This window comes from Trichosurus vulpecula, chromosome 8 (assembly GCF_011100635.1).
Source record: "Trichosurus vulpecula isolate mTriVul1 chromosome 8, mTriVul1.pri, whole genome shotgun sequence".
Taxonomy (NCBI): domain Eukaryota; kingdom Metazoa; phylum Chordata; class Mammalia; order Diprotodontia; family Phalangeridae; genus Trichosurus; species Trichosurus vulpecula.
The window spans coordinates 156,973,998-157,000,831 of NC_050580.1; the positions used below are offsets into that span (position 1 = coordinate 156,973,998).

The window sequence follows — 26,834 nt, forward strand, 5'->3', positions numbered from 1 at the left end:
CTCAGTCTGCTTTGTTGGTTCATGATTCATATCACAGTCCCAACTGTGCATATACTTTGAAGCTGTGTCCTGGGCCCTCTTCTCTCTTGGTAATTTCATCCATATCCCATGGATTTAACTATCTTCTCTACAGATGACTCACAGATGTATATATTCAGGCTCAATTTCTCCTGAGCTCCAGGCCTTCATCACCAACTGCTTACTGAACATTTGAAACTGGATGACCCATAGACATCTCAAACATGTCCAAAATGCAACTCAGGTTTCCCTATGAATCTACCCCACTTCAAATTTCCCCATTTCTATCAAGTTCTGAGCATTCTTCCACTCTCAAGCTTCTTTTAATCTTGATGTTATCCTCAACTCCCCACTCTAATTACACATGTTCAATCATTTGCCAGATCTTGTCACTTTTATTTCCATATCTCTAAAGTAACCCATTTTCTCTGCTCTCACAGATACCACCTTAGATCAGGCCATTATCACCTGAACTGTTACAGTGGTTCAGCTTCAGCTCTTCCTTCACTCCAGTCTATCTCTACATAACTGCCAAAGCTGGTTGGTTGTTGTCCTTCATCCTTGAAGAGCACCAAAATGACATCACTATGCTAGAGTCAAGTTACAGTGTGTCTGACTGTGGCTGATCAGACCAATACGAGCTTGGAATGCCTTACCACAGGTTGGGCACAAATAGTCCATGTGAACATTTGGGGTGGATTCTCTGAATCTATGCATCTCTCATTTCTTTTGAGCTACTTCAATTCTGCTTTGCTCATAGAGCACCACACCTTTTCTGATGAGGGCATGCCACGGTAGGTGGTCCTGTGCCAGTATCTCTCATGTCACACAATCAAATCCAAAGTTCTTAAGAGAGACCTTGAGAGTGTCCTTCTATCACTTCTTCTGACCACCATGTGAGTGCTTGTCTTGTGTGGGTTCTTCATAAAATAGTCTTTTTGGCAAGTGGTCAGCCCATCAGAGCTGTGGTCTTCCTTTAGAGCACATCTGATCACATCACACGTATTCAATAAACCCTCATGGCTCCTGGATGCATTATAATCTCTCCTTTCTGCTTTTTTAAATCCTTTCATCACTGTAGCCAGAATGGCCTTTGTTTTCTTTGAATGACTCAGTTTACCTCATTGAGCTTCCCTGGACGCTGGGGCTTGCTCTTCCGGGGCAGGACCAGAACTTCCTGTGTGATGAGTCATGGGGCTGGCTGAGGGGAGGTGTTAGCTCCAGAACCTGGTCTACCCTAGGGGGAGGAGCCAACTCAGGAACCAATCGGCCCTGGTCATTTGGGCGGAGCTTGATGATGTCAAAAACCCTATAAGAGGGGAGAGGACAGCTTGAAGAGCTCTCTCTTCCTTTTCCGGTTGGAGCCAGCGACAGTTACAACGACAGTTACAGAGGCAGTTACGACAGTTACGTCAGTTACAGCCACAGCGACAGACACAGCTGAAGCAGGAGCTGCCAGTAGCAGAGCTAACCTACGGGAGAAAGCTGAACAAAGACTTCAGGCCATTACAGCGACAGTTACAGCGACAGTTGGAGCCAGAGGCAGTTACAGAGGCAGTTACGACAGTTACGTCAGTTTCAGCCACAGACACAGCTGAGGCAGGAGCTGCCAGTAGCAGAGCTGATCTACGGGAGGAAGCTGAACAAAGACTTCAGGCCAGTGGGTAATCTTATTACCATCGAGGGGGAAGCATGATTTTGCTTTACGCAATCATGCTTCTCTGTAGCCTCCTGGTTACTCTTGCAAGGCGTACTTATTGGGCCTGGAAGATTATGATCAACATATCAAAATGGGGCTGCTGGTTCATGGGTTGGTTACTGTGGAGCCTAAATAAATGTTTTGATTCTTCTGCCTTCTACTTTGAGAGTTTCTTATATCCGGCGATTCCGAACCTTTCAGACATGTTTATGATCCTCTTCGAGATTATAAACTCTGCCCTCCTCATACATTTGGCGTCACGAACAGGATCGCTAGGTATAAGATCTCTATTTAGAAGCAGAACAATTTCAGAGGAAGAGATGAATATCCCAGGATGGGAGGATCCATTTTATTCCTCCCTAGCAAAAGAATTGGCTAAAAAAGCTGGACCCTGTGAAAACTGGGAACCAAGGCTACGGAAAGGAGATCCTAGGGATTTGGAAAAGTGTTTACGAGAAGTTGGGATTCAGTCAGGGGCATCACTATCTAGGCAAAGCTGGATAGTGTTATCAGCCTACCGGCTAGTATACGAAAGATTGAGATTAAGTGAAAGACATGGGGGCACTCCTACCCCACAGGAAGAAGGGGAATCTCAGATAGCAGAAGACCAAACTGACTCAAATGAGAACTTTTCTATTAATGTGGCTAAGAGCAACAGGAGACCAAAAAAGCCCAGAGTGCATTTCAACCCAGCCCAGAAAGAGCCTGATTGCCTGCTTCATCCTAGCCATGGTGGCAGAGGAAGTGAGTGGGGAGAAAATGAGACAATGTTAGGGGCTGAGGCACAAAACACTACTGGGGTTCAGGATGTTCCTCACACAGAGAATAGGAGATGGTTAAATGATCAGACAAGGGCTCGACCCATACAAAGGAGGAAGACAGAAACCCGAGGTGAAGATTCAGTTACAAGGGAAATTCAGGAAGATTTCTCACCGCAAGAGGTCACAGATATTTTGAGTAGATTCAGCCAAAGAATAGGAGAACCATTGATATCTTGGATGGTAAGACTCAGTGATCAAGGGGCCGGTGGAATATCAGTAGATGGGACAGACTGCATGAGATTCATAGGTATCAGCCATGATCCTCTAGTTCAACAAGCTTTTAGGGAACATCATCAGCAAGGAGATGGTGATAGCAGGACTACTCTGTTGGCATTAGCCGCTGTGGGATGCAATAAGAGATATGCTACTGATTCTATGTGGCCCACTGAGCACAGACCCTGGTATTCACTTAGAGATTGTATCATGAGACTAAAGGAGGAGGTAATGAAGACTGCCATTATGGTAGGAACTGCAGACAAATATTACAATGATTCAATGGAACTGCCTCATAGGAATTTAATAATTAGGACAGCTCCCCCTGCTTATAAACAACTAATTTTGAATTTATTACTTGGAGAAGTAGGGAGCCGTCTTACAACAGTGATAAATAAGATTTTACAGTTACATGACTTAGGTGACTGGGGAGGGGATAGATCTCCTCGAGAGAGAAGGGTGAATAACCAGCAAACTTGGCGCCAAAGGAGAGTAACAAGGAAAGAAATGTTTACTGCTTTATTGAGAGCAGGAGTAGGTTTTGAAATGATAGATGGAATTCCAACCAATGAATTATACAGAATGTATAGAGGACTTGATAACACGAGAAATAGGGAAATAAGAACTGCTCCTGCAAGCCTACAAGCCACTCAGACTGAAGGTGACCTTGTGTGATTAACGGATGAAAACTTGTACATCTGGAGAAAGGCTGGGAGGACAATCTTAGTCTATATCTAGGGTGGGATCCTCTTGGCTTCCTCATTATGTTCCTTTTGAAAAGAAACATTTCCCACCTGAGTTTGGCTCTGATGTTGGATCTTTGCATAACTGAAATCTCAACCAAACTTGAGATGATTTTATTTGAAGAATTATAGTCCATACTTGTCTATTCTTTTTGTCCTTTGTTTTGGCTAACCTTGTTGCTAGTTTTGTTTCCTTCAGGCTTAAGCACCCTGCACTTTCCGGTGACTGCCTAAGCATGTAGCATTCTTGGAATTCCTGCCAGCTCGTTAAAGAAATGACCTCTGGAATGGGACTTTTTGGGGGCAGGGCCATCTCTACATCCAATTTCAGCATGAAGAAGCTATGGAAAATGAGACCTTCACCCCTCACCCCAAGATTTTGAGCCCCAATCGTTCAAGGGGGGTGGAAATGATGATAGTGTTCTGTTTACTTATTTTGTGTTATCCTTGCTGTGTTGTTTTATTGTTATGATATTATTGATCCTATGTAATGGATACAAGGATTTAGGGGTGGACATTTGAATTATTAATAATTATTTTGGGGATGATTGATTGAAGAGATTATTTTGCTGGGATCTAGGGGTGGATCGCATTTGAATCGTTAACCAATGTTTGGGAATGTCACTGAATGATATGTTTTGCTTTATAATGAATGATATGTTTTAGTTTCCTTTGTAATTGGATCACAATGTATGTTCTAGGATACATGGCTGATTAGATTATGTATCCTATAACAAGGGGTGGAGTGTAGCCAGAATGGCCTTTGTTTTCTTTGAATGACTCAGTTTACCTCATTGAGCTTCCCTGGACGCTGGGGCTTGCTCTTCCGGGGCAGGACCAGAACTTCCTGTGTGATGAGTCATGGGGCTGGCTGAGGGGAGGTGTTAGCTCCAGAACCTGGTCTACCCTAGGGGGAGGAGCCAACTCAGGAACCAATCGGCCCTGGTCATTTGGGCGGAGCTTGATGATGTCAAAAACCCTATAAGAGGGGAGAGGACAGCTTGAAGAGCTCTCTCTTCCTTTTCCGGTTGGAGCCAGCGACAGTTACAACGACAGTTACAGAGGCAGTTACGACAGTTACGTCAGTTACAGCCACAGCGACAGACACAGCTGAAGCAGGAGCTGCCAGTAGCAGAGCTAACCTACGGGAGAAAGCTGAACAAAGACTTCAGGCCATTACAGCGACAGTTACAGCGACAGTTGGAGCCAGAGGCAGTTACAGAGGCAGTTACGACAGTTACGTCAGTTTCAGCCACAGACACAGCTGAGGCAGGAGCTGCCAGTAGCAGAGCTGATCTACGGGAGGAAGCTGAACAAAGACTTCAGGCCAGTGGGTAATCTTATTACCATCGAGGGGGAAGCATGATTTTGCTTTACGCAATCATGCTTCTCTGTAGCCTCCTGGTTACTCTTGCAAGGCGTACTTATTGGGCCTGGAAGATTATGATCAACATATCAAAATGGGGCTGCTGGTTCATGGGTTGGTTACTGTGGAGCCTAAATAAATGTTTTGATTCTTCTGCCTTCTACTTTGAGAGTTTCTTATATCCGGCGATTCCGAACCTTTCAGACATGTTTATGATCCTCTTCGAGATTATAAACTCTGCCCTCCTCATACAATCACCTGGCTTAAGTCTTTCTAGCCTCAGAGTATTTCCCTTCCCATACTTCATTGTCCAGCCAAAATATCCTTCTCTCTATTTTTCACACTCCATTTCTGTAACTTTTGCTATAGCAGTCCCATCTGTGTTTAGAATGTGCTCCTCCTTCTTCACTTCCATCAAAATTCACCTCAAATACCAACTTGTATATGTAGCTTTTTCTGATCCCTTCAATGGCTGGTGCTCTCCCTACCTAACTACCTTCTATTTAATTACCTAGTAGCTATTTTATATTTATTCTTTATGTCTGCAGCTATGTGATTATTTTCCCCTTCATAGAATATAAGGTCCTTGAGAACATGGATTGTTTTTTGTTGTTTTTTTTTTAGTCTTTGTATTCCCTAGTATAGTGCTGAACACATAGTAAGAAACTATTTAACAAGTGCCTATTAATTGACAGAGACTGTGGGGGCCATAGGGAACCCCAAAGTAAGCCTATGGTTGCTTTTACTTTATCTATGCTTCTTCCCCTTTGTTAATTTATGTAACCAAGAGCTAACCCTAAATGACCAGTATTGGGAAGGTGGAATATATAATGCACCCCCCCCCAAAATAGGTAATATTTTCCAAGGAGTACCAACTAGCTTAATACATACATATATTTCTGTTAGCCTGGAAACGAGTTATCATTTTGCTAATGTAATTCTTATAACATTGGATCATAGCTTTAGAGCTTGAAGGGATCATAGATACCATCTAGATCAACCAACTCATTTTATAGATAAGGAAACAGGCTCAGATAAGTTTAGTGTCTTGTCCAAGATAAATCAACTAATAAGTGGCAGAACCAAGATTCAAATTCAGATCCCCAGATTCCAAATGCAATGTTCTCTCTACTATACTATAAAGTCTCCTTCATATGTCACCAAAGATGTAGGCTAGTTTGGGGAAAATTCTGGTTTTTTTAACATTCTTTTTTTAATTTTTAATTTCAAATTGTCTAGCCCTATTGAAAAGGCAAGAAATATGATACTCACTATAGATATGAAGTCATGTAAAACATTTCCATATTAGCCATGTTGAAAAAAAAAGCAAGAAAAGTAAAGAAATTGAAAAAATATCCTTCAATCTACATTCAGAGTTCTAGAAGTGGATAGCATTTTTCATCATGAGTTGTCTTGGATCACTGTATTAATCAGAGCAGCTAAGTCTTTCACAGTTGATTATTGTTACAATATTTCTGTTACTGCATACAATGTTCTTCTGGTTCTGCTCACTTCATTTTCCATTAGTTTATACAAGTCTTCCCAAATTTTTCTGAATCCATCCCCTCATCATTTCTTATAGTACAATAACATTCCATCACAATCATTAACCACGATTTGTTCAGCCTTCTCCAGCTGATGGGCATCCCCTCAATTTGCAATTCTTTGTTACAACAGAAAGAACTGCTACACGTATTTTCATACACATAGGTTCTTTTCCCTTTTCTTTGATCTCTTTGAGATACAGACATAGTTAGTGGTATTACTGGGCCCAAAGGTATGTACAGTTTTATAGTACTCAGTTCCAAGTTAGATTATTTAATTGTCAATTAATTTTTAATATCTGCTTTCAAGATCCTTTATTGAACATAATTTTTGTTATATTATGATCTGAAAAGGTGCATTTAATATTTGTGCTTTTCTACACTTGTTTGTGAAGCTTTTATGCCCTAATACATGGTTAATTTTTGTGAAGGTGCCATGTACAGCTGAGAAAAAGTAGGTATACTTCTTTCTATTCCCATTTAACTTTCTCTAGAGGTCTATCCTATCTAATTTTTCTAAAATTCCGTTCATCTCCTTACCTTTTTTATTATTTATTTTATGGTTAGTTTTATCTAATTCTGAGAAGTATAAATTGAGGTCCCCCCACTACCCTAATTTTACATTCTATTTCCTCTCATAACTCATTTTTTAATTTAAGAATTTGGATGCTCTGCCATTGGTGCATATATCTTTAATATTGATATTATTTCATGTCTATGGTACATTTTAGCAAAAGTTCCCGTGATTATCTCTTTTAATTAGATGTGTTTTTGCTTTTGCTTTGTCTGAGATCATGATTGCTATTCCTACTTTTTTACTTCAGCTGAAGCATAATAGGTTCTGTTCCAGTCCCTTATTTCAACTCTGTGCATCTTTTTATTTTAAATATTTCTTGGAAATGATATATTGTTGGATTCTGATTTCTAATCCATTTTGCTATCTGCTTCCATTTAATAGGTGAATTCATCACATTCTCATTCACAGTTTTGTTTCTGACCCTCTTATCATCCCCCCCTCCTTTCTCCTAGCCCTTTCCCCTCCTACTTGGCTGTCAGGCAAGATAGATTTCTAAATCCAACTGAGTGTGTGTGTGTGTGTGTGTGTGTGTGTGTGTGTGTGTGTGTGTGTAGTCTTCCCTCTTTGAACCAGTTCAGATGAATGAGGTCAAAGCAGTGCCCATTACTCCTCCCCTTTTTCCCTTCCACTATAAAAACCCTTTATCACACACCTCTTTTAAGTGAAATAATTTTTCCCCTACTTCTTCCTTCCCCCTTCTTGCAAGGCAACCCTCTTTCTTACCTCACCATTCTTTTTTTATTTTTTTGGTGATCTTTCCAACATAATAGACTCACACCCATACCTTCTGTCTATGTAGATTCCCTCTAACTTGCCTTGATGATAAGGATTATCTTTTCATATAGGAATGTAAACAGTGTAACTTTGAGTCCCTATTGATTTCTTTCATGTTTACCTTTTTAATCCTTCTTTTGAGACTTGTGTTTGAATGTCAGATTTTCTATTCAGTTCTGGTCTTTTCATCAGGAATGCTTAAAATTTCTCTATTTCATTTAATGACCATTTTCCCCCTGAACAATTATACTTAGTTTTGCCAAGTATGTTATTCTTGGTTGTAATTCTATCTCCTTTACCTTTTGGAATATTGTGTTCTAAATCTTCCTCTCTTTAAACATGATAGCTGCTAAATCTTATGTGATCCTGACTGTGGCTCTGTGGTATTTGAATGGTTTCTGTATGACTGCTTGAAGTATTTACTCCTTAACCCGGTAACTCTAGAATTTGGCTTAATATTTCTGAGAGTTTTCATTTTGTAATCTTAGGAGGTGATTGGTAGATTCTTTCCATTTCTATTTTGCCTTCTGCTTTTAAAATATCTGGGCAAGTTTTCTTTGTAATTTCTTAAAATATTATGTCTAGGATCTTTTTTTAATCATGATTTTCAGGTACTCCCATAATTTTTATATTTTCTCTCCTCAATCTATTTTCCAGGTCAGTTGTTTTGCCAATGAAATATTTCTTATTTTCTTCTATTTTTTCAGTCTTTTGACTTTGTTTTTATTGTTTATTGGTGTCTCATGGAATCATTAGCTTCCACTTCACCAATTCTAATTTCTAAGGAGTAATTTTCTTCAGCAAGTACCTTTTTTCCATTTTACTAATTCCGGTTTTAGGAATTTAATTTCTTCAGTATTCTTGTGCCTCTTTTACCAAGTGGTTAATTCTCTTTTTATGATTTTCTTGTGTTGCTCTCATTGCTTTTCCCAATTTTTCCTCCACCACTCTTATTTTATTTTAAAATTTTTTTTAGCTCTTTCTTTAATTCCTCTATGAATTCTTATTGGGCTTGTGTCCAATCTGCATTTTTCTTTGAAGTTTTGCTTGTAGATATTTTCACATCATTGTCTTCTGAGTTTGTGTTTTGAGCTTCCCTCAAAGCTATGTCACCATAGTTCCTTTTTGTAGTCAGGTGTTTTCTGTTGTTTGCTCATTTTTCTACACTATTTCTTGGCTTTGGACTTTGTTAGAGTTGGGCTTTGCTCACTGGGGATTGGGGGTCATTCACTATCCCAAAATTCAGGGTTTTCACCCTGCTGTTTTCATAGCTATTGGGATCTGTAAGTTTCTGGTCCTTCCAAAGTAGTGTGATCTGGAGAGAGATAGGGCAACTGCTCTCCTCATCTGCATTTTGGTCCCTACCCAAGAAGGGCCCCTACTACCTTGCAACATCAAGCACTGAGCTCTAGGCCAGCCTCCACCCCAGTATCACAGACCTATTTTTCTAGCCCCCTATGTTGTCTTGGGTTGGAAAAAATGCCTCACTTCAACCTTTTTCTGGCTATGCCTCTCCAGAATTCAATTTGACATGTTATTTTGAAGTTGTTTGGAGGAGAACATAGGAAGAGTTTAGGTGTAATGCTCCCTCTACTCTACTATCATGGCTCCATCTCTCTCACTTTTATTAACCCAGAAATTCTGGATTCTTCACAATATAACATTTTCTAATGAACTACCACCAACCCCTCTTTCAAGTAGTTCACAAAACTGAAAAAAGGAAGAGGTTATTTATATGTGAAATGACACAAATATAATTCATATCAAGGCTCATGAAAAATGTTGACTCCTGTCTATGGGCAAAATTTCTCAAGACATCCCTTCCTGGAGATCTCAATCACTTAGTCATGCCCTAGAGTCCTCAGCAGGTGGTATCAATTGTTGCTCCCTACCATCACCCTTCATACTCTTTACAATTCTTAGAAGATGGTGTTGCTTGACCCTGCCAGTCCATGATCTCCTCCACATCATTCTACCTACAGTTATCTGTGGTTCAGAGGACATAGCACCACAGGCCTTTTTTTCCCCAGAAGAGAAGCCTCTCTGTTATTATAGGCTGTTTCCATATTGCAAAGTAGAGATGGATATTTCAGTTTCCCTGCTGCTCAAGAGACACATGTTCTCTTTGTATTAAGTTGAATCCACTCCAAAGACAGTCCCTTGTATTATAGACCCCACTGCTTCTGAGTTCATGCAAAAGTCCTACTAAGAATTAGGAACATCATTATCCGCTCATCTCATAGCTGGGTATCCATTCTCTCCTCAGTCTAATATCTTCTTTTTGGGCATGGGGAAGAATTTCTCACCTATGTCAGCACTTTCAGTGAGTCTAGAACCTTAAGGTAATTTCCAATTCTTCCCTAATTATATTACTATAGCCCTAGAAACAACCAGATAGGGTCATTCACATTACCTATATCTTCTCTGCTAAGAAGCTGTGTCCTCCATGGCATTAATCATGTACCAGAGGGGATAACCCCGCCCCTCATACACACAATATTAGTAATGTATCCTCAGTTTTATAAATTGGTAAAAATGGCAGGCACATGATTAGCTCAAAGTTAGTAAAATAGAAAACAAGACAGGAATATCATCTGAGAATGTGAAAACTGGGACTTTACCAAGTCATGCCATTCATTTTTTTAACCAATGAGGAAACTGAGGCCCAGAGAGATAAAGTGACCTCTAACTACCTTTCCAGTTTGCTACCTAATCATTAAATCATATTCCTTCATTTGTATTTAAAGTTATTTTTTTCCTACACCTTGCCATCCAACAAAATATATCTTCAAGTATCCCACCTGGAAAATTATACTGTCAACTACCCCTTTTGGACTTTAATATTTCTCACTGACCTTCATAGCAGAAAAATGCTGGGCAAAACAAGCTGCCCCCATAGAACCCACTAACATGTCTTGGAGCAAAAGCAGGAGAGAAAGTTGACACATGACAAGTAAAATATAGGTGAGTACACCTTGGGTGCTTCCTCATTCACTTCTTGGTATCAGCTCATTTCCAATAGATTGGATTAAGAAAACAATCCAGGAAAGCTTACAGGGAAACCTCACAATTCATTTACTCATTCACCTCTTCCTTCTACCACTTTTTATCATTCAATATTAATTTTAAAACAAGCACCTACTGTATACTATGGATGATACATAGGAGTACAAGACTCAGTTATTTTCCAGGAGATGACGAACTAGTGAAGATCAAACAGGTGCCTAAATAATGACTCCAAGGCAGTGTATAATACGTGTATGGACAATGTGTATTATAGGAGTTCAAAGGAAGAGGAGATCATTTCTGGCTGGAGGATCAAGGTAGAATTTGGACCGAGAGAACAGATTTTTTTGATGCAGGAATGAAGTAAAAGGGTATTCTTAGTACAATGGGCAAAGAGGGAAAAAACATAAGGTTTTCATTATTTCCACTTCACCAACCAATTTCTCCTTGTTGGTCAGAACCAAGATTGGAATAATAGTTTCCTTACTATGTCTTCTACCTTCTGTTTTAAATTACCATCAGCTTCCAAAATATTCAACCTGAGTATACTATCATTTAGCAATCATCTTTCCATCTTGTCCTCAAGGATAGCATGAGAAACTTTGTCAAATGCCTTGCTTAAATCTAGGAACACTATGTCTACAACATTATCTGGATCTACATGTTAAAAAGGGTGGGGGGGAGGGAAGTTTAGTCTGCCACCTTTTAAAATGAACTTTTCCATTTATTGTAAAATATATTTTATTGATATTTTGTCTTTATAACACTTATATTGCCCAATGAAAAGGAGAAAAAAGTCACACAGTTCAACAAAACTAACCAACATGCTTTAGAGTCTGACATTTGCAGTGTTCCATACTCCATGTTCCCCTACCTCTCCCAAGAAGTTGGGGGAAGAACCTTCTCATATCTCTTTGGGATCAAACTTGGGCATTATAATTTCATAGCATTCAGTTTCAATTAGTTTATTGTTGTTATAATATCCTTTATATTACTATAATCTTTCTTTATATTTTTCCCTTGTTCTTGCTTAACTACATCAGCGTATACCTTTTCTCATGCTTCTCTGTATTTGTCATATTCATTTTTTTCTTTCAGGACAGTAATATTGCATTACTTTCAGGTATCACATTGGCTTAGCCATTTCCCACTTGATATTTTGTTGCTAGGTTTCTGCTACTACAAAAAGTGCTGCTATAAATACTTGAGTGTATATGGAAATCCCTTTTTGTTACTGAGCTCTTTGGGGAATATATCTAGCAACAAAATTTCTGGGTCAAAGGCATAAACATTTTAGTAATTTTCTTTGTATTATTCCCAATTGCTTTCCAGAACAGTTCAAACTCATCGCTCCACAATGCTTTCACATACTCATTACTACAAGTCTCTTAACATTGACTAACAACTTCTTGTCATCTTTGCCAATTTGCTAGGTGTGAAATGAAACTTTAGAGCTGTTTTGATTTGCATTGAAAAAGGGAGAGTGAGCAGAAAAGGGAAAGGAGAGAAGGAGAGGGAAAAAGAGAGACTCTTTGGGTCAGGTCATTAAACCTGTTCCAAAGCATCCAATGGATCCTGTCTCTCTCTTGGATGTTTTGGAATGGATTAAATGAGCAGACCCAAGTAGTACGATTAATGAATAGATGTTAAGTTGTTTCAAGTGAAATGTTCCAGAGCTTCATCTTCAGTACTGTTCTTTTCAACATTTTTATTAATTACTAGAATGAAAGCAGAATTGGTATACAATGCTTGTATGACCAATACACTGAGCGATGGAATCAAAAACTCAGATTTCAACAGAGTATTGTAATCATCAGTTAGACTCTAATGAAATGAAATTTAATTAATTAATTCATTGTGGTGCTACCACAATTAAAGAAGCAAAGTAATTGACCTGTGGGGACAGGAAGGCAGGGACTGCTACCAACAGTCCTAATAAAGGTGGCAGTTTTTCTCAAACTCTAAGGCTGCCTGAAGCACCAGATGAAAGCAGAGAGTCAGCGCTTGTGGGCTGGTGTTTGTTACAGGCTAGGCCTTTTGGGTTATGAAAATCTTTGGCATTTTTATGAAACCTATGGATCCCTTCTCAGAATGTTTTTAAACGTATATAATACATAGAGTTACAAAAGAAATCAAATATATTGAAATAGTTACCAAAAATTATTTAAAAAAACCTCCTAAAATCTATCCACTGGATGGCAGGTTAATAAAACTCATGGGCTAGACCATTACATTAAAGGTGAATCTCTTCCAAGGAGTAAAAAAGCCAGTAATATCACTTTGTGGTACACATAGCAGTGTGGCCCCAGCAGAGTTTAGTGTTTCTGGAAGAAACTCTAACCACCACGTGTGAATTTATTTCTGTGAAAAAAAATGTATTCTGAACTCCAAATGATTTGATATTAACTTTTTGAGCACTACTCTTTAGGAGATTGGGGGGTGTTTGGATCTCTACTAGGGAATCAGAGGCATCTGTGAAAATTCTAGAAGATAAACTGACAAACCTAGAAAAAGAGAAATTGGGTTTATTATTGTCTAGTTGAGATCTAAGTACTTTGAATCCCGAAGTGGAGGCAATAAGTGCAAGCAAAGGAAACAACAATCTGGTTCTTCTTTGGGCAATTTTACACTCCTTTCCCTCTGTGAATACACTGGAGGTACATTCCTCTTTTCTTCTTCCACCTTCCTCTTTGTGTTACCTTTGGTTCCCCTAGAAGCAGGGTCAAGTATGGGAAGAATGGGTTAAAACTACTCATTTCCTTTCTTTCCATTCATCTCAACCTCTAGGTTAATATCACCTCAGCAGACTTCATATGGGGCTCATAAAGAGGAAATTCCCCCATCTGCTGGACATGATTTGGGGATTTTTGGGGAGGTGGGCACAAAGGGAATTCATAAGAATTCTTCTCCTTAGTTAGATGTTCACTTGAAGACCCATAACTAACTCATAAGATTAGTTCCTATCCCTCTTCTGTAAGATTTAAAATAGATTTTAATAAAGTTTTTTTTATTCTCCCTTGTAGAATGATCTCTTTCTTACAGAAAATACAGAGAGAGAGACTGACCAAAAAGTTCTGAAGAAACAGAAAAAAGTTAGGAATTAGTTTCAAGGCTTGCAAGCCATGTGACTATATCAACGTGTTTGGCATCATTAGGTCAAAGTAAAACCCTTTCAAATTAGCCCAACCCCCTTATTTTACCTTAGATGCTGATGCAATACAGTGGTCACATACACAATTGAAATAATAAAGTTGTATATTGACCATTTTAATAGTGTTTCAGGTAACCAAAGGTTACATTATTTCACACAAAGATGTGCTTAGTAACTGGGGAATGTTTTTCAATATGAATGACTGGCATCAAATAAAGATGGTTTTAAAGGGAACAAAATTACTTGGGGATTAAGACCCAATAACTAGAACAATTCATTTTTAAAAATCCTTATGCTCATGAGAGCAACAGTCATTTGAGAAGTATGAATCAGCTTTAATACTTACTAGTTGAATTGGAAGCAGTGGGACATTCCCCATTTCTCCCACCACTTGTACTGAGAAGACTGTTATTTTTAATTGTGCATAAATGAGGTACTCAAACTCCCATAAGAAGTGTGACAATGTTTGTGAGGCAGCAATGTGGAGGGAAATATAAAAAGGTAACAGTTGGACTTTTATTTTGGCTTACCATACATTTCATCGGGAAAAGTCTGAATAAGAAGTAGTTTCATTTTTAAACCACGCAAAGAATTTTTAAAGCAGACCATAAGGTGCCACATGAGTTAGCAACAATCAAGGGATCCCAAGAACATAAAGTCACAATATCTAGTTATTTGACTTGTAAAAAGGAAAAATCTTTGCAAACTACATTCAACTATGTTAAAGCAATGCTGCTTTTATAACCCCTTACATTAAACACCCTTCTTTTTTTTTTTGGAAGTCTGAGGGTAAGGGATATGTTGCAAATATTTAAAAAGTTCAAATTGAGAAATTTAAAAAAATATATATATTACTGGACACACTTCAATATTAATGAAAATAAAGCACAATGCAAACACGGAAATGACAATTATAGACTTTCTTCATCCAGTCAACTTTGGAGAGCCTTCTCAGATTCCTCCTAGATATTAACGTGGGCATCAGTTCAAGAGTCTCAAGAGGAATTAAGCACTTGTTAACATCTTCGGTAGAGGTAGAACAATGCAATAAAGACTACTGAATTAACAGTCAAAAACCTGAAATCTTGTTTTGTGTCTGTCCCTAACTAGTAATGTGACCTTGGACAAGTCTCTTCATTTCTCTGGGCCTGCTCCCTAATCTGTAAAATGAGAGAATTGGACTAAAGAATCTCTAACGCCCTGTTCCAGCTCAACATTTGCAGGTCAGACTTCTATCTGTGGAATGTTCCTGCTTCAAGAGTGTTAAGCATCTTGTAAAAGATTCACTTAGCCTGTTCATCAGGGCTAATTTCATAGCAATGAGGTTCTTTGCCATGTACTTTGGAAAAGTGAACATTTTAAATTTTCTACATTAGCAACATAGGAAATTTAATTCTTCAATTATATGTGCAAATTGTAGGAAAACATAGGGAGCAATACCACAAGATTCACTGGATTTGCAATGGTTACTTTTTCATGGAAGACAGAAAACATTTATTTAAAATTAAATGCTTTCCAATAGTATAGTGACCCTGATGATCATCCCCAAAGCTATTGCAAGACGGTTTCCTGGAGTGAAATTTCAACATTAGAGTGCAGTAAGCTACTTTGATTTCCTACAGGTACCACTTTTAAAGTGGCCTCCACTGTACTATTTCAGCCCATGAGAAAATTATTACTTAATGATGCATAAAACTAATTATTATGAAACAAGACTGAATTTGTATGGCAGTTGCTCACAATGTGGAAAATCACACTTTTTCATGCCCTATTTTCTTTTAAGATGTGTGCCCTTTCACTATCATCTAATGTGTTCTGTATATATAAAAATAAATACTCTTCACAGCAGGGTCCTGGCTTGGAGGCTTTAGAATCCAATAAAAGAGTCCTGTAGTTTAATGGCCCTTAAATGCTCAACATCTTTTTCACTTAATGTAAAATCCATCTGATCTAATAGCTGTGACTGAATCATAGATATATAATTTTTTCTATTAAATGTTAATTTTCTGACTTGGCAGAGCAATAGGAGCTATAAATTATTAAGAAGGCAATAACCTCTATAAACTCTTTGCAGAATTTACAATATTCCCAAGGCCGCTATTTTGAAAAAAAAAATTGCAAACCAGCTTAAAAATAAAATAAAAGTTGGGTCCATTAAGTACAACAATTTGATGCCAACTATCAATTATAAAAAACATTATTTTTATTGATGTTTCTTCCACTGTTTCATTGAATAGAATAAAAATTTTAAAATATATATATTTAGCACTAGCTAGGAAAAGAACCCTCACTAGTCTGGACTGTATTTTATTTATATGACATTTTTGTGACCTTCCCTTTTTGTTTGAATTCATTCATCACTGATGTTTGTTCAGGAAGGCATAAATAATGAAAATGCCCTTTAATACATAGGTGATGCCACATACCTAATTATGCTAAATACATGCATTACTCCTGCAAAGGAAGGTTTGTTGGGATGTGTCACCACAAAAGCTTGTCCTTTTTTTTTTCCCACTCTGCATTCTTGATTTGAGCTAAAAGTCCAAACAGAAAGAATCAGACACTATGCAACAAGAAGCATGTTAACATTTAATTGATGAAGCTGGTTTAGATACTCCTATACATCACTGAATCAAAGGAAAACTGAAATATCAATTTTTTTTTTCTATTTTGTGGCTTCTAATGAACAAATTCTTCAGTGTAAATAGCACCTGTATCCAATTCTAGCTTTTGCTCTTTTTCTGTCATTAATAAAGGACACTGACTCTGCCTCAGAGAGTGAACTAGTTAATACCCTTCCAGTGGGGAGGAAGGCGGGGAGGGTGGGGGGAATCCATGCAAACATGCAACCACAAGTTTATATCAAATGATTTTAAACTCTGCAAATGGTAGCTTTCATCTAAATTTTCTAGAATGACTACTAGTTAATAAGATAGAACTTGGTGGGAGGAGGAGGGAGAGGGAAGAAGGAACAGATAAAAGCTTTCACAATATATTATGTTGTGTTTCTTTTAAGGCATTAGGAAATATTAGTTTTTCCCTGGCCCTGGGATAGTTTAAAATAATTAATTCAATGGCATTACCCAGTCATCAAGACCCGAGAAACCAAGTCTTAAACTCTTCCTTTTTCTATATTAGAACAAATAAAACAAAGAATATTGATGGTTTGATAGGTACATAGCTATGGGTAAGGACTGTCTTTAAGTCCTCATAAAGGAGCAGCTGGTATTAAGTAAAAAACATTCACCCTTTTGAATTAAAGGGTTTTAAAAGCAAAGACAAAACAAATACATTTGGAAGAAACAGGAAAATTCAAACAATGTGAAACTTTGTCAGGATACAGTAAGAACAGCCCATTTTAATAATTTTTTAAAAATTCCACCCTTAAAATGAAAACAAATTCATTGTGAGATTTAGAACAGCACTGGTAGAATTAACACATTCAGCACAGTACTAGAAATTAATATACTTTCTGATGTAGGTATCTGATCTCTTTATTGTATCAAACCCTTCTTTTTATAACACTAGCTTGGTAACAAAGAAAATCAAATTTTTTCTCCTATCAGGTAGGAAAAGGGAAAGACAAGAGAGAGAAAGACACTAAGGAAATTTTGCAGCTTTTAGAGAACACTCACAAAAACCTGGTCAATGATTTATTTTACTTTTAACCCTATGCTCACACCCTCTAAAACATAAGGGAGGAAAAACCAAAACCACCCATTACATGTGATAAATTTATTTTACCAAAAAAAAAAAAAGGGTTTTATGTTTCAATCTTATAAATGGAGTCTTAAACATAAACATCAAAAACCAAGGGAAAAAATACAGCTGATCCAAGTATAGGAGGTACATGTGTTTTCATTTTAAGTGGCTAAAACTAGACCTTGAAGTAGTTTCTCACTCTGCTCTAATCACCAAGAGCTACAAGGAAGTTATTTTAATCAATCTATCTGTTACAAAGACATTAAAGCCAACAATCATCAAAAGCAGCATTTTATTGATGGATATAGGAGAAATAAAATGTACATAGTTTCCCAAAAATTAAGAAAATACAATTTTGAAATGTCAGTTTCAGTTTAGCAACTTTTCTCTAGTAAGATTTTCAACAAAATTACAAAAGGCAAATTAAAACTTAAATTTAATATGTGTACCCTTACAATTTGTATTCTAAGAGATTCCACTTCGATGTTCGAATAGAAGAGCATTTAATCATGCTAATAAAAGTTAAATATCCCTTATGCAAAATTTAAAACTCTACATTAATGATTTTTAAAAAATACAGTTTAGAAATTCCTATTACTGCTGTAGCTCTCCATTTAGCAAATAAGGTCAGTTTTCTCTAGACAGCAGTTTCTATTTTGATGGAAGTTTGTCCTGAGCTTCATCAGACAGCTAGACCCATAATCTGCCTCAGGAAGAACTAACCCTCCAGGGGAAGTCACATTCTCTTTAATGGGAGAAAACTTGGCTGAAATGATTATTCTCTTGGCCTTGTTTGGTATAAAAAGTGAACTTTTCCACCCCACCCCCCAATTTGAATAGTAAACAATATTAATAAAATAATAAACTTAAGACAGTTAAACTTTTTATAGTGAGATGTAGTAAATAGTCAGTTTCACTAGACTTTACTATAAGCATATCAAATTTTTTGATATAGAGAATTCTTGCAATTTTCACCTTTAAAAACTGTATTTTCAATTAAAATCACAAAGGCAAGTTTTAATTAATAAGTCAATGCTCAATTTGCAAGAAAGGTAGATCTCAAAATGTAATTGCCTTTGGTTGCAACTTTCCTATAAATAAACTCGAAACAGTTGCAAGTAATAGTTAATATCTATTTTAGTTATTATAGTGGCAAAGTTTTAAAGTTGTTGCTAAAGATCTGACACTTTAAGCAATCTACCATATAATTTATCAAAGAGTTATTTAATCACCAGAGCATGAAAAATCACTATTTTAAGTAAAAATTAAGATACTCTACTGGAAATTAATAGATCATTTAGAAACTCCTGATAAAATCCATCCCAGCTATTCCTAATCTAAATATAATCAGTTACAAAGCATTAATGAAAAAATATCTCTGTTAAAAAAGCATAAAATTTATTAGTGTATGAGGAGAAAATCTGTACCTCTAGTAAAAGAAAAGGCACTTAAATTTAAGTTACTTAAATAGAAATGCAACTTGGCCAGCCAAGTTACAATACATTTCTGGACACCACATCACATCTTTTTTGACACTCTTCTACTAAAGACCAGAGGTGTTTTGATTTACTTAAAAGTAGCTACCAGCTTGAATCCTCTAAAAGAACTCTTTAAACAGCCTGCTTTAGCCACATACACACACGAGGAAACATTTTATATGGACTTGTTTGTAACTGAATTCATCTTTTACAATGGGCACCAAAGATTTTTTTTTAAGTAGTCACTATGACATCAGTAGCAGCAATGAACTGTGTCATCATTTTGACTGTAAGATTTGCAAGAACTTTATTTTAAATATCCTAAATTTCCTCAAAACACACAATAAATACATTTGGAATATGACATAAATTGATGATATTGTAATAGCAACAGATTCACCTTTCTCATTTCATTTTTTCCTACTAGAAAAAAAAGTACATTTGATTTTAGTTATGCTAACACAGTAAGATCCATAGAAAGAAGAGAAGGAAGGCCCTGGAGGTTAATACAAACATGGTCACAAACTCCAGTCGGGTAAAGCAGTTGTTCACCACATCAAGACTAAGTACTCTAGCAAACAAGTCCCTGCCTCATGCGGATGATCTGGAGTAAGGCAGCTTGAACATCTTCATCCATGTGACCCTTCAAAGTAGAGGAGAAAGAATTTAAATCGTCTTCATTTCCACAAAATGCTAAAACTAAAAAGGGTTTTAGAAGAGTGAAATACGTTGTGTGTTTCATCAAAAGTCAAACCCTTGGTATGAGGAGTAAACAGGTACAGCTCTAGTATGACCATATTCTCAATAATATAGCAATAACAGTAAAGTACTATTACTAATCACTAGAAGCAGGGGAGCAATACCAACACAACAACACAAGATTAACAATACAGAATGTGAATTCTTTTGGATTTTTTTCTACCTCTAAAGAAAGGAAATTATTATTATCTTTTTTAGTAAGCAATGTAAGGTGTCAGGGGAAGCATGAAATTATAAATTAAAAAAAAATTAGAGAGAGAAATTTTAAATTTAAAAAGAGTTGTGTGATTAAATGCAAAAAGCCAATATGGCCTTCATCCCGTTTTCAGCTTTAAAACTTAAATAGATTACAGTACAACACTTCCTATTAATATAAAAGGTTTCTCTTCCAAAATCTGTTTCTGTAACAGCAGGATGTTTAAATTTCAAACATTAGCCATAGTTGACTAAACTGAATTTCTTAGTTAACTTTATGTGCCAGAAGGCAAGATTTTTCAGATGCCAATTGCTTTTGTTTTGTGTTGCATTAGTAGTCAGCAGAAGAAAAAAAAGTTAAAAACAGAAATATAATATCTAAATTATTCATTATTGCAGTTTCAAAAGAAATAACCATGAAATCTGGACTGTCAGTTTGGAATATCCATCAGGTCTACTCTAGTCAATATCCAACCCAAAGGACTCACTCTCCCTTCTAAAATACATGTCTTCTTTCACATTCCCATTACAAAACCCTAGGTCACTTGTCTATCAAACTCCTGTATCAAATACTGTAATGTGTTCAACTGCCATCTTTTCATTATTTCAAAACAGTATTACCAAGAGTATCTATCTACCATAACATTTATTCTTCAAGTTCAAGGTCTTTGTTTTTAAGGGCTCTTTATCATCTGCTCTGCTTATTCGTATTTATACTACTCACTTAGTGTCTTTTCTTTATTATTTCCATCATTACTTTTCATCCAATGTTTCCTTCCACCTCTGCTATCCATATCTCCATGATCTGATACTGTCCATTTATGAAAACAATTGCTATTTCTTTTCATCTAACATGTAACAGTTTTGTCTTTTTAAGAAGCCTTCCTTAAAAACTACTGGGAGGAAAGGTGGAGGATCTGGCAGATCAAGTATTATATTGGATAAAGAGTTTCTGTAGTGAATGACATATTGTATTCACATACAACCATTTTTCTTAGTATGTTATGACAATGATTTTCTCATTTAAATATTAATTTTACACAAATAGAGAAGTCTTCTATCTCTATCAGCATCACTGAGCTCAGTACTAAAGAAAACATTTTTCCAAAGTTAAATTATTCTCTTATTTAAAATCCAACGTAGTTCTGTGCACATGCTATTTTTTAAATAATCAAAGCACTTTGCTGAAATATAGAGAACATTTCTGAACTATCAAGAAAAACACTAAGGTCTTTTGACTCCGTTTTTTCAGCACAAGGAGATATGTTGATGGCAATGCATTATCTCCAGATAGCAACACCATTAATGTGTGTCACCACTGTATGTTGCCAAACTGTCTATAAACTGAGCGATGAGCAGATGGAGACAACACTAAATTTAATATGCTGTGTTGCCATATAGCTTTTAAAATTTCCTCCTGAACATACGCAAGCATGGCTAAAAGAAATACAATTATTTTTAAATAAGCATATGGGGTACAGCTACTCTAAACATCAATTACTTTTATATAAGTTTGTTTAACAAAAGGGGTGGAGGAAGGGGCTATTTACCTGCGCAGCACTAAGAAGGTGCGTCCGATATATTGCAATCACTTCTTGGTGCTGTCTGTCGGCATCCTATAAAAAGAAATGAGAAAAAGCCTAGAAAGTAATTTATTTCATTCAAATTTCCAACAGACCCTGGAACCTTACTCTAATATTGCCCTTTGGCTCTATGAGGTCCTCAAGTATATATAGTAATCAACCAACCTGGACCCACTTAATATAGAATTATATAGTAGGCAGAGCTCTAACAAGGGTGGGATGACCAGGACTTTGTCCCAGTTCATCAAAATGAAGTGTCCCAAAAGTCATAGTGGAGTTTTAAATATTAAGTAGTTAAAATGGTAGCTACATTACAACTTTTGGGATATCCTGCATGCAGGCAGTGCTCACAGCATTTGTATTCCTTCCAGTTAAAACACGAAACTACCAGATGGTACAGCTCACCTCTCTCATCCCCCTACTCCACACTCATGGCCACACTGGAGAGTTAGCAACATCTCTCTTAGTCTCTTCTGAAGCAGCATTCTCCCTCAAAAGGCCTTCAGTGTCCCACATCTCCCCAATTCCAAATAAACTGGTCTTTAAATTTTGATTTGAGAGTACTTTGTGCTACATTGTATGAGGCTTTTCTCAGGGAGCAAAATTGCCAATATAGTGGATTATTTTTTTAATGGTATCTTATTTTTTTCCAATTACATGTAAAGACAATTTTCAATATTCATTTTTTATAAAATTTTGAGTTCCAAAAATTTCTCCCTACCCCTCCCTAAGACATGGGTTAAAGCCATCATGTAAAACATATTTCCATATTAGTCATGTTGTGAAAGAAACAGAACAAAAGGAAAAAAAACCCATAAAAAATAGGGAAAGTGAAAATAGTATGTTTCCTTCTGCATTCAGACCCCATCAGTTCTTTCTCTGGATGTGGATAGCATTTTTCTATCATGAGTCTTTTGGAACTGTCTTGGATCACTGTATTGCTGAGGAGAACTAAATCAATCATAGTTGATCATTGCACAATGTTGCTGTTACTGTGTACATTCTTCTCCTGGTTCTGCTCAGCATGTTCATGTAAGTTCTTTCTAGTTCATGTAAGTCTTTCTAGGTTTTTCTGAAATCTGCCTGCTCATTATTTCTTATAGCACAACAGTATTCCATTACATTCATATACCACAACTTGTTCACCCATTTCCCCAATTGATGGGCATCCCTCTCAATTAGTGGATTATTTTATAACATCATTCCAGTATAACTTCAATAATGCTACTACTTTTTCTAAAAAAAGAATGAGTAAAAGAACTGAATTTGTATTTTTAAGTATATACATCAAAAGCAGTTTAAAAAGAGAGAATTTCTTCTCTAATACACTTTTCCTTTGATTACCTTAATTTGAATTATTTTGCTTGAATTTAAGATTCAGTGAAAGTTATGTAAGTTAAAACAATGTCCTCAGCCCAAGGAAGAATTTGATTCAATTCAACAAATCTACATATATCAAATCCCTACACTATGCTTCATTACTATTGTAACCAACTCAGTCTTGGCCTTTATAACCTCACAGCTAAAATATTCTAATTCAATTTAGCAAGCATTTTTCAAAAAATTATTTTACTTCATTAAATATATACCAATTACATGTACAAAAAATTTAACAATCATTTTTTTAAAATTTTGAGTTCCAAATTCTCTCCCACCCTTCCCCTCTCCTTGAGAAGGTGAATAACTTGATATCACTTATATATGAGGTCATGCAAAACATTTCTGTATTAGCCATGTTTCAAAAGAAAACACAAATAAAAACTAGGAGAGTTTTTAAAAGTATGCTTCTATCTGCATTCAGAGCTCATCACTTCTCTCTCTGGAGGTAGACAACATTTTTCATCATGGCACCTTTGGAATTGCTTTGGAACACTTTCTTGATCAGAGTAGCCTAGTCTTTCGCAGTTGATCATCCTTAAAATGTTGTCATTACTTGTATAATGTTCTCCTGATTCTGCTCAATTCATTTTGTATGAGGTCACATAAGTCTTCCCAGATTTGTCTAAAACCATCCTGCTGGTCATTTATTATAGCACAGTAGTATTCCATCACAATCATATACCACAATTTGTTTGACCATTCCCCAATTTATAGGTATCCCCTTGATTTCCAATTTTTTGCCACAGCAAAAAGAGATGATTACATATTTTTGTACATAAAAGTCCTTTTTCCTGTTCTTTGATCTTGTTAGGATAAGCCCTTCAAGTATGGTTCCAAATTGTTCTCCAAAATGGTTAGACCCATTCACAACCCTAGCCAGAGTGCATTTGTGTTCCAATTCTTTCATATACCCTCCAGCATGTCATTTTCCTTTTCTGTCATGTTAGCTAATCTGATAGGTGTGAGGTAGTTATCTCAGAGTTGTTTTAACTTGCATTCCTCTAATTAACAGTGATTTAGAGCACTTTTTCATATAGATAGCTTTGATTTCTTCTTCTGAAAACTGCCTGTTCATATCCTTTGACCATTTTATCAATTGGGAAATGACACATATTCTTATACATTTAACTACGTTCTTTATATATTTGAGAAACGAGGCTTTTATCAGAGAAACTTGCTGTAAAATTTCCCCCAGTTTCCTGCTTTCCTTCTAATAGTGGTTACATTGGTTTTGTTTGTACAAAACCTCTAATTTAAAGCAATTAAAATTACCCATTTTGCATTCTGTAATGCTCTCTATCTCATTTGGTCACAAGCTCTTCCCTCATCCATAGATTAGACATGTATATTTTTTTATGCTCCCCTAATTTACTCGTGATATCACCCTTTGTATCATTTATCCATTTTGACCTTATCTTGGTATGTGGTGTGAGATGTTGGTCTATGCCTACTTTCTGCCAAAATGTTTCACAGTTTTCCCAGCAATTTTTGCCAAATGTTGAGTTTTTACCACAAAAGCTTGAATCTTTGGGTTTATAAAATGCTAGATTATTATGATTCTTTACTACTGTGTATTATGTACCTAATCTATTCCATTGATCTGCCATTCTATTTCTTAGCCAGTACCAGATGTTTTGATGATTACCATTTTATAATATAGTTGGAAATCTAATACTGCTAAGTCACCTTATTTCACTTTTTTTTTCATGGATCCCCCTCCTTGATACTCTGTTCTTCCCGATGAATTATGTCATTATTTTTTTTTTAGCCTTTGAATAGTTTTTGGTAGTTTGATTGGTATGGCACTGATTAAGTAAATTAACTTAGGCAGAACTGTAATTTTTATATTGGCTCAGCCTACCCATGAACAATTAATATTTTTCCAATTGTTCAGATCTGTTTTTATTTGTGTAAAAAATATTTTATGGTTGTGTTCATATAATCTCTGGGTTTGTCTTGGCAGGTAAACTCCCAAGTATGCAGTTATTCTGAATGGAATTTCTCTTATCTTCTTCCGTTGGGTTTTGTTGGTAGCATACAGAAATGCTGATGATTTTTGTGGGTTTATTTTATATCCTGCAACTTTGCTAAAGCTGTTAATTGTTTCAATTAGTTTTTAATTGAAGCTCTAAGGTTCTCTAAATATACCATCATATCATCTGCAAAAAATGATAACTTTCCTACTTCCCTGTTTTTTATTCCTTCTATTTCTTTTTCTTGCCTTATTGCTATAGCTAGCCCTCCCTCACTGAAATCAAAGTCAACTGCAAGTCATGTCATCATTTCCCTGATGCCAGGGTCCTCTTCACAAACAAAGGACAAGGACAACAACAAGTATTTTTAATACAATATTGACTGACAGTGGTGATAATGGACTTCTTTGCTTCACACTCTTGGTCTTATTGGAAAGACTTCAAGTTTATTTCCATTACAGATAATGCTTATTCTTGGTTTTAGATGGATGCTACATACCATTTTAAGAAAGGATGCATTGATTCCTCTGCTTTTTAGCGTTTTTAATAGCAATGCATATATTTTGTCAAAGGCTCTTTCGGCATCAATTGAGATAATCTTATAATTTTTGTTGCTTTTGTTACTGATATGGTCAATTATGTTGACAGTTTTCCTAATATCGAACCAGCCTGGTATAAATCTCCTATGTGTTCACAGTGTGTGATCTTTGTAAGATATTGTTATAATCTCCTTGCAAGTATCTCATTAAAATATTTTGCATTAATATCCATTGAGGAAATTGGTCTATAGTTTTCTTTCTCTATTTTTGCTGTCTATGGGTTAGGTGGCAAAACCATATATGTGGCATAAAAAGAATCTGATAGGATTCTTTCACCTTTTTTTAATATTTTATTTAGTATGGGGATTAATTGTTCCATAAAGGTTTGGTAGAATTAATTTGTAAAACCATTGGGTCCTGGGAATTTTTTCTTAGGGAGTTCATTGATGACTTGTTTAATTTCTTTTTCTAAGATAGCATTAAATAAGTATTCTATATCCTCTTCTGTTAATCTGGGCAGTTTATATTTTCTAAATATTAATCCATTTCACTTACACTGTCAGTTTTACAGGCATATTATTCAGCAAAATAACTCCTAATAATTGCTTTAATTTTATCTTTATTGGTGGTGTATTTACTTTTTTGATACTAATAATTTGGTTTTCTTTTTTTAAAAAATCAAATTAACTAATGGTTTTCTGTTTTATTGGGTTTTTCTAAAAATAAAACTGGCTCCTAGTTTTATTTTCATTATTTTCAATGGTTTTTTACTTTAGATTGTATTAATCTTTCTTTGATTTTCAGGATTTGATTTTGGTGTTTAATTTGAAGATTTTAAATTTGTTCTTCTAATATTTTTAGTTGCCTGCCCAATTCATTGATCTGTTTTTTTAATTAATTTTAAATTAAATTAAATTTAAATTAAATTAGAAATATAAAGTTTCTCCTAAGTACTGGTCTGGCTGCATCACACAAATTTTGGTATATTGCCACACTGTCATTCTCTTTAATGAAATTGATTGTTTCTGTGATTTGTTCTTTGTACCATTCATTTTTTAGGACTGGATTATTTTGTTTCCAATTAATCTTTAATCTATGCTTCTATGGCCCTTTATTGAACATAATTTTGACTGCATTTAGATATGAAAAGGGCGCATTTAATATTTCTGCTTTTCGGCATTTAGTTGTGAAGTTTTTATGCCCTAATACACGGTCAATTTTTGTGAAGGTGCCATGCAAAGCTGAGAAAAAAGGTATTTATTCCCATTCAATTTTTTCTAGATGTCTATCATATCTAACTTTTCTAAGATTTT

At 36.0% G+C, this 26,834-nt stretch overlaps 1 protein-coding gene across 7 annotated transcripts in view; it reads right to left on the bottom strand.

The window, feature by feature from the left end:
• Nucleotides 1-17,888: 17,888 nt before the first annotated feature.
• Nucleotides 17,889-26,834, bottom strand: part of UACA (uveal autoantigen with coiled-coil domains and ankyrin repeats) — a 122,485-nt gene continuing 113,539 nt past the window's right edge. For all 7 annotated transcript variants that reach the window (XM_036735018.1, XM_036735021.1, XM_036735020.1 and 4 more), the window contains 2 exons: nt 21,597-21,662; nt 17,889-19,735 (listed from right to left, as the gene is read on the bottom strand). In XM_036735018.1, the coding sequence (XP_036590913.1) occupies nt 19,664-19,735; nt 21,597-21,662 (138 nt within the window). In that variant the 3' untranslated portion in view covers nt 17,889-19,663. The remainder of the gene's footprint in view (nt 19,736-21,596; nt 21,663-26,834) is intronic.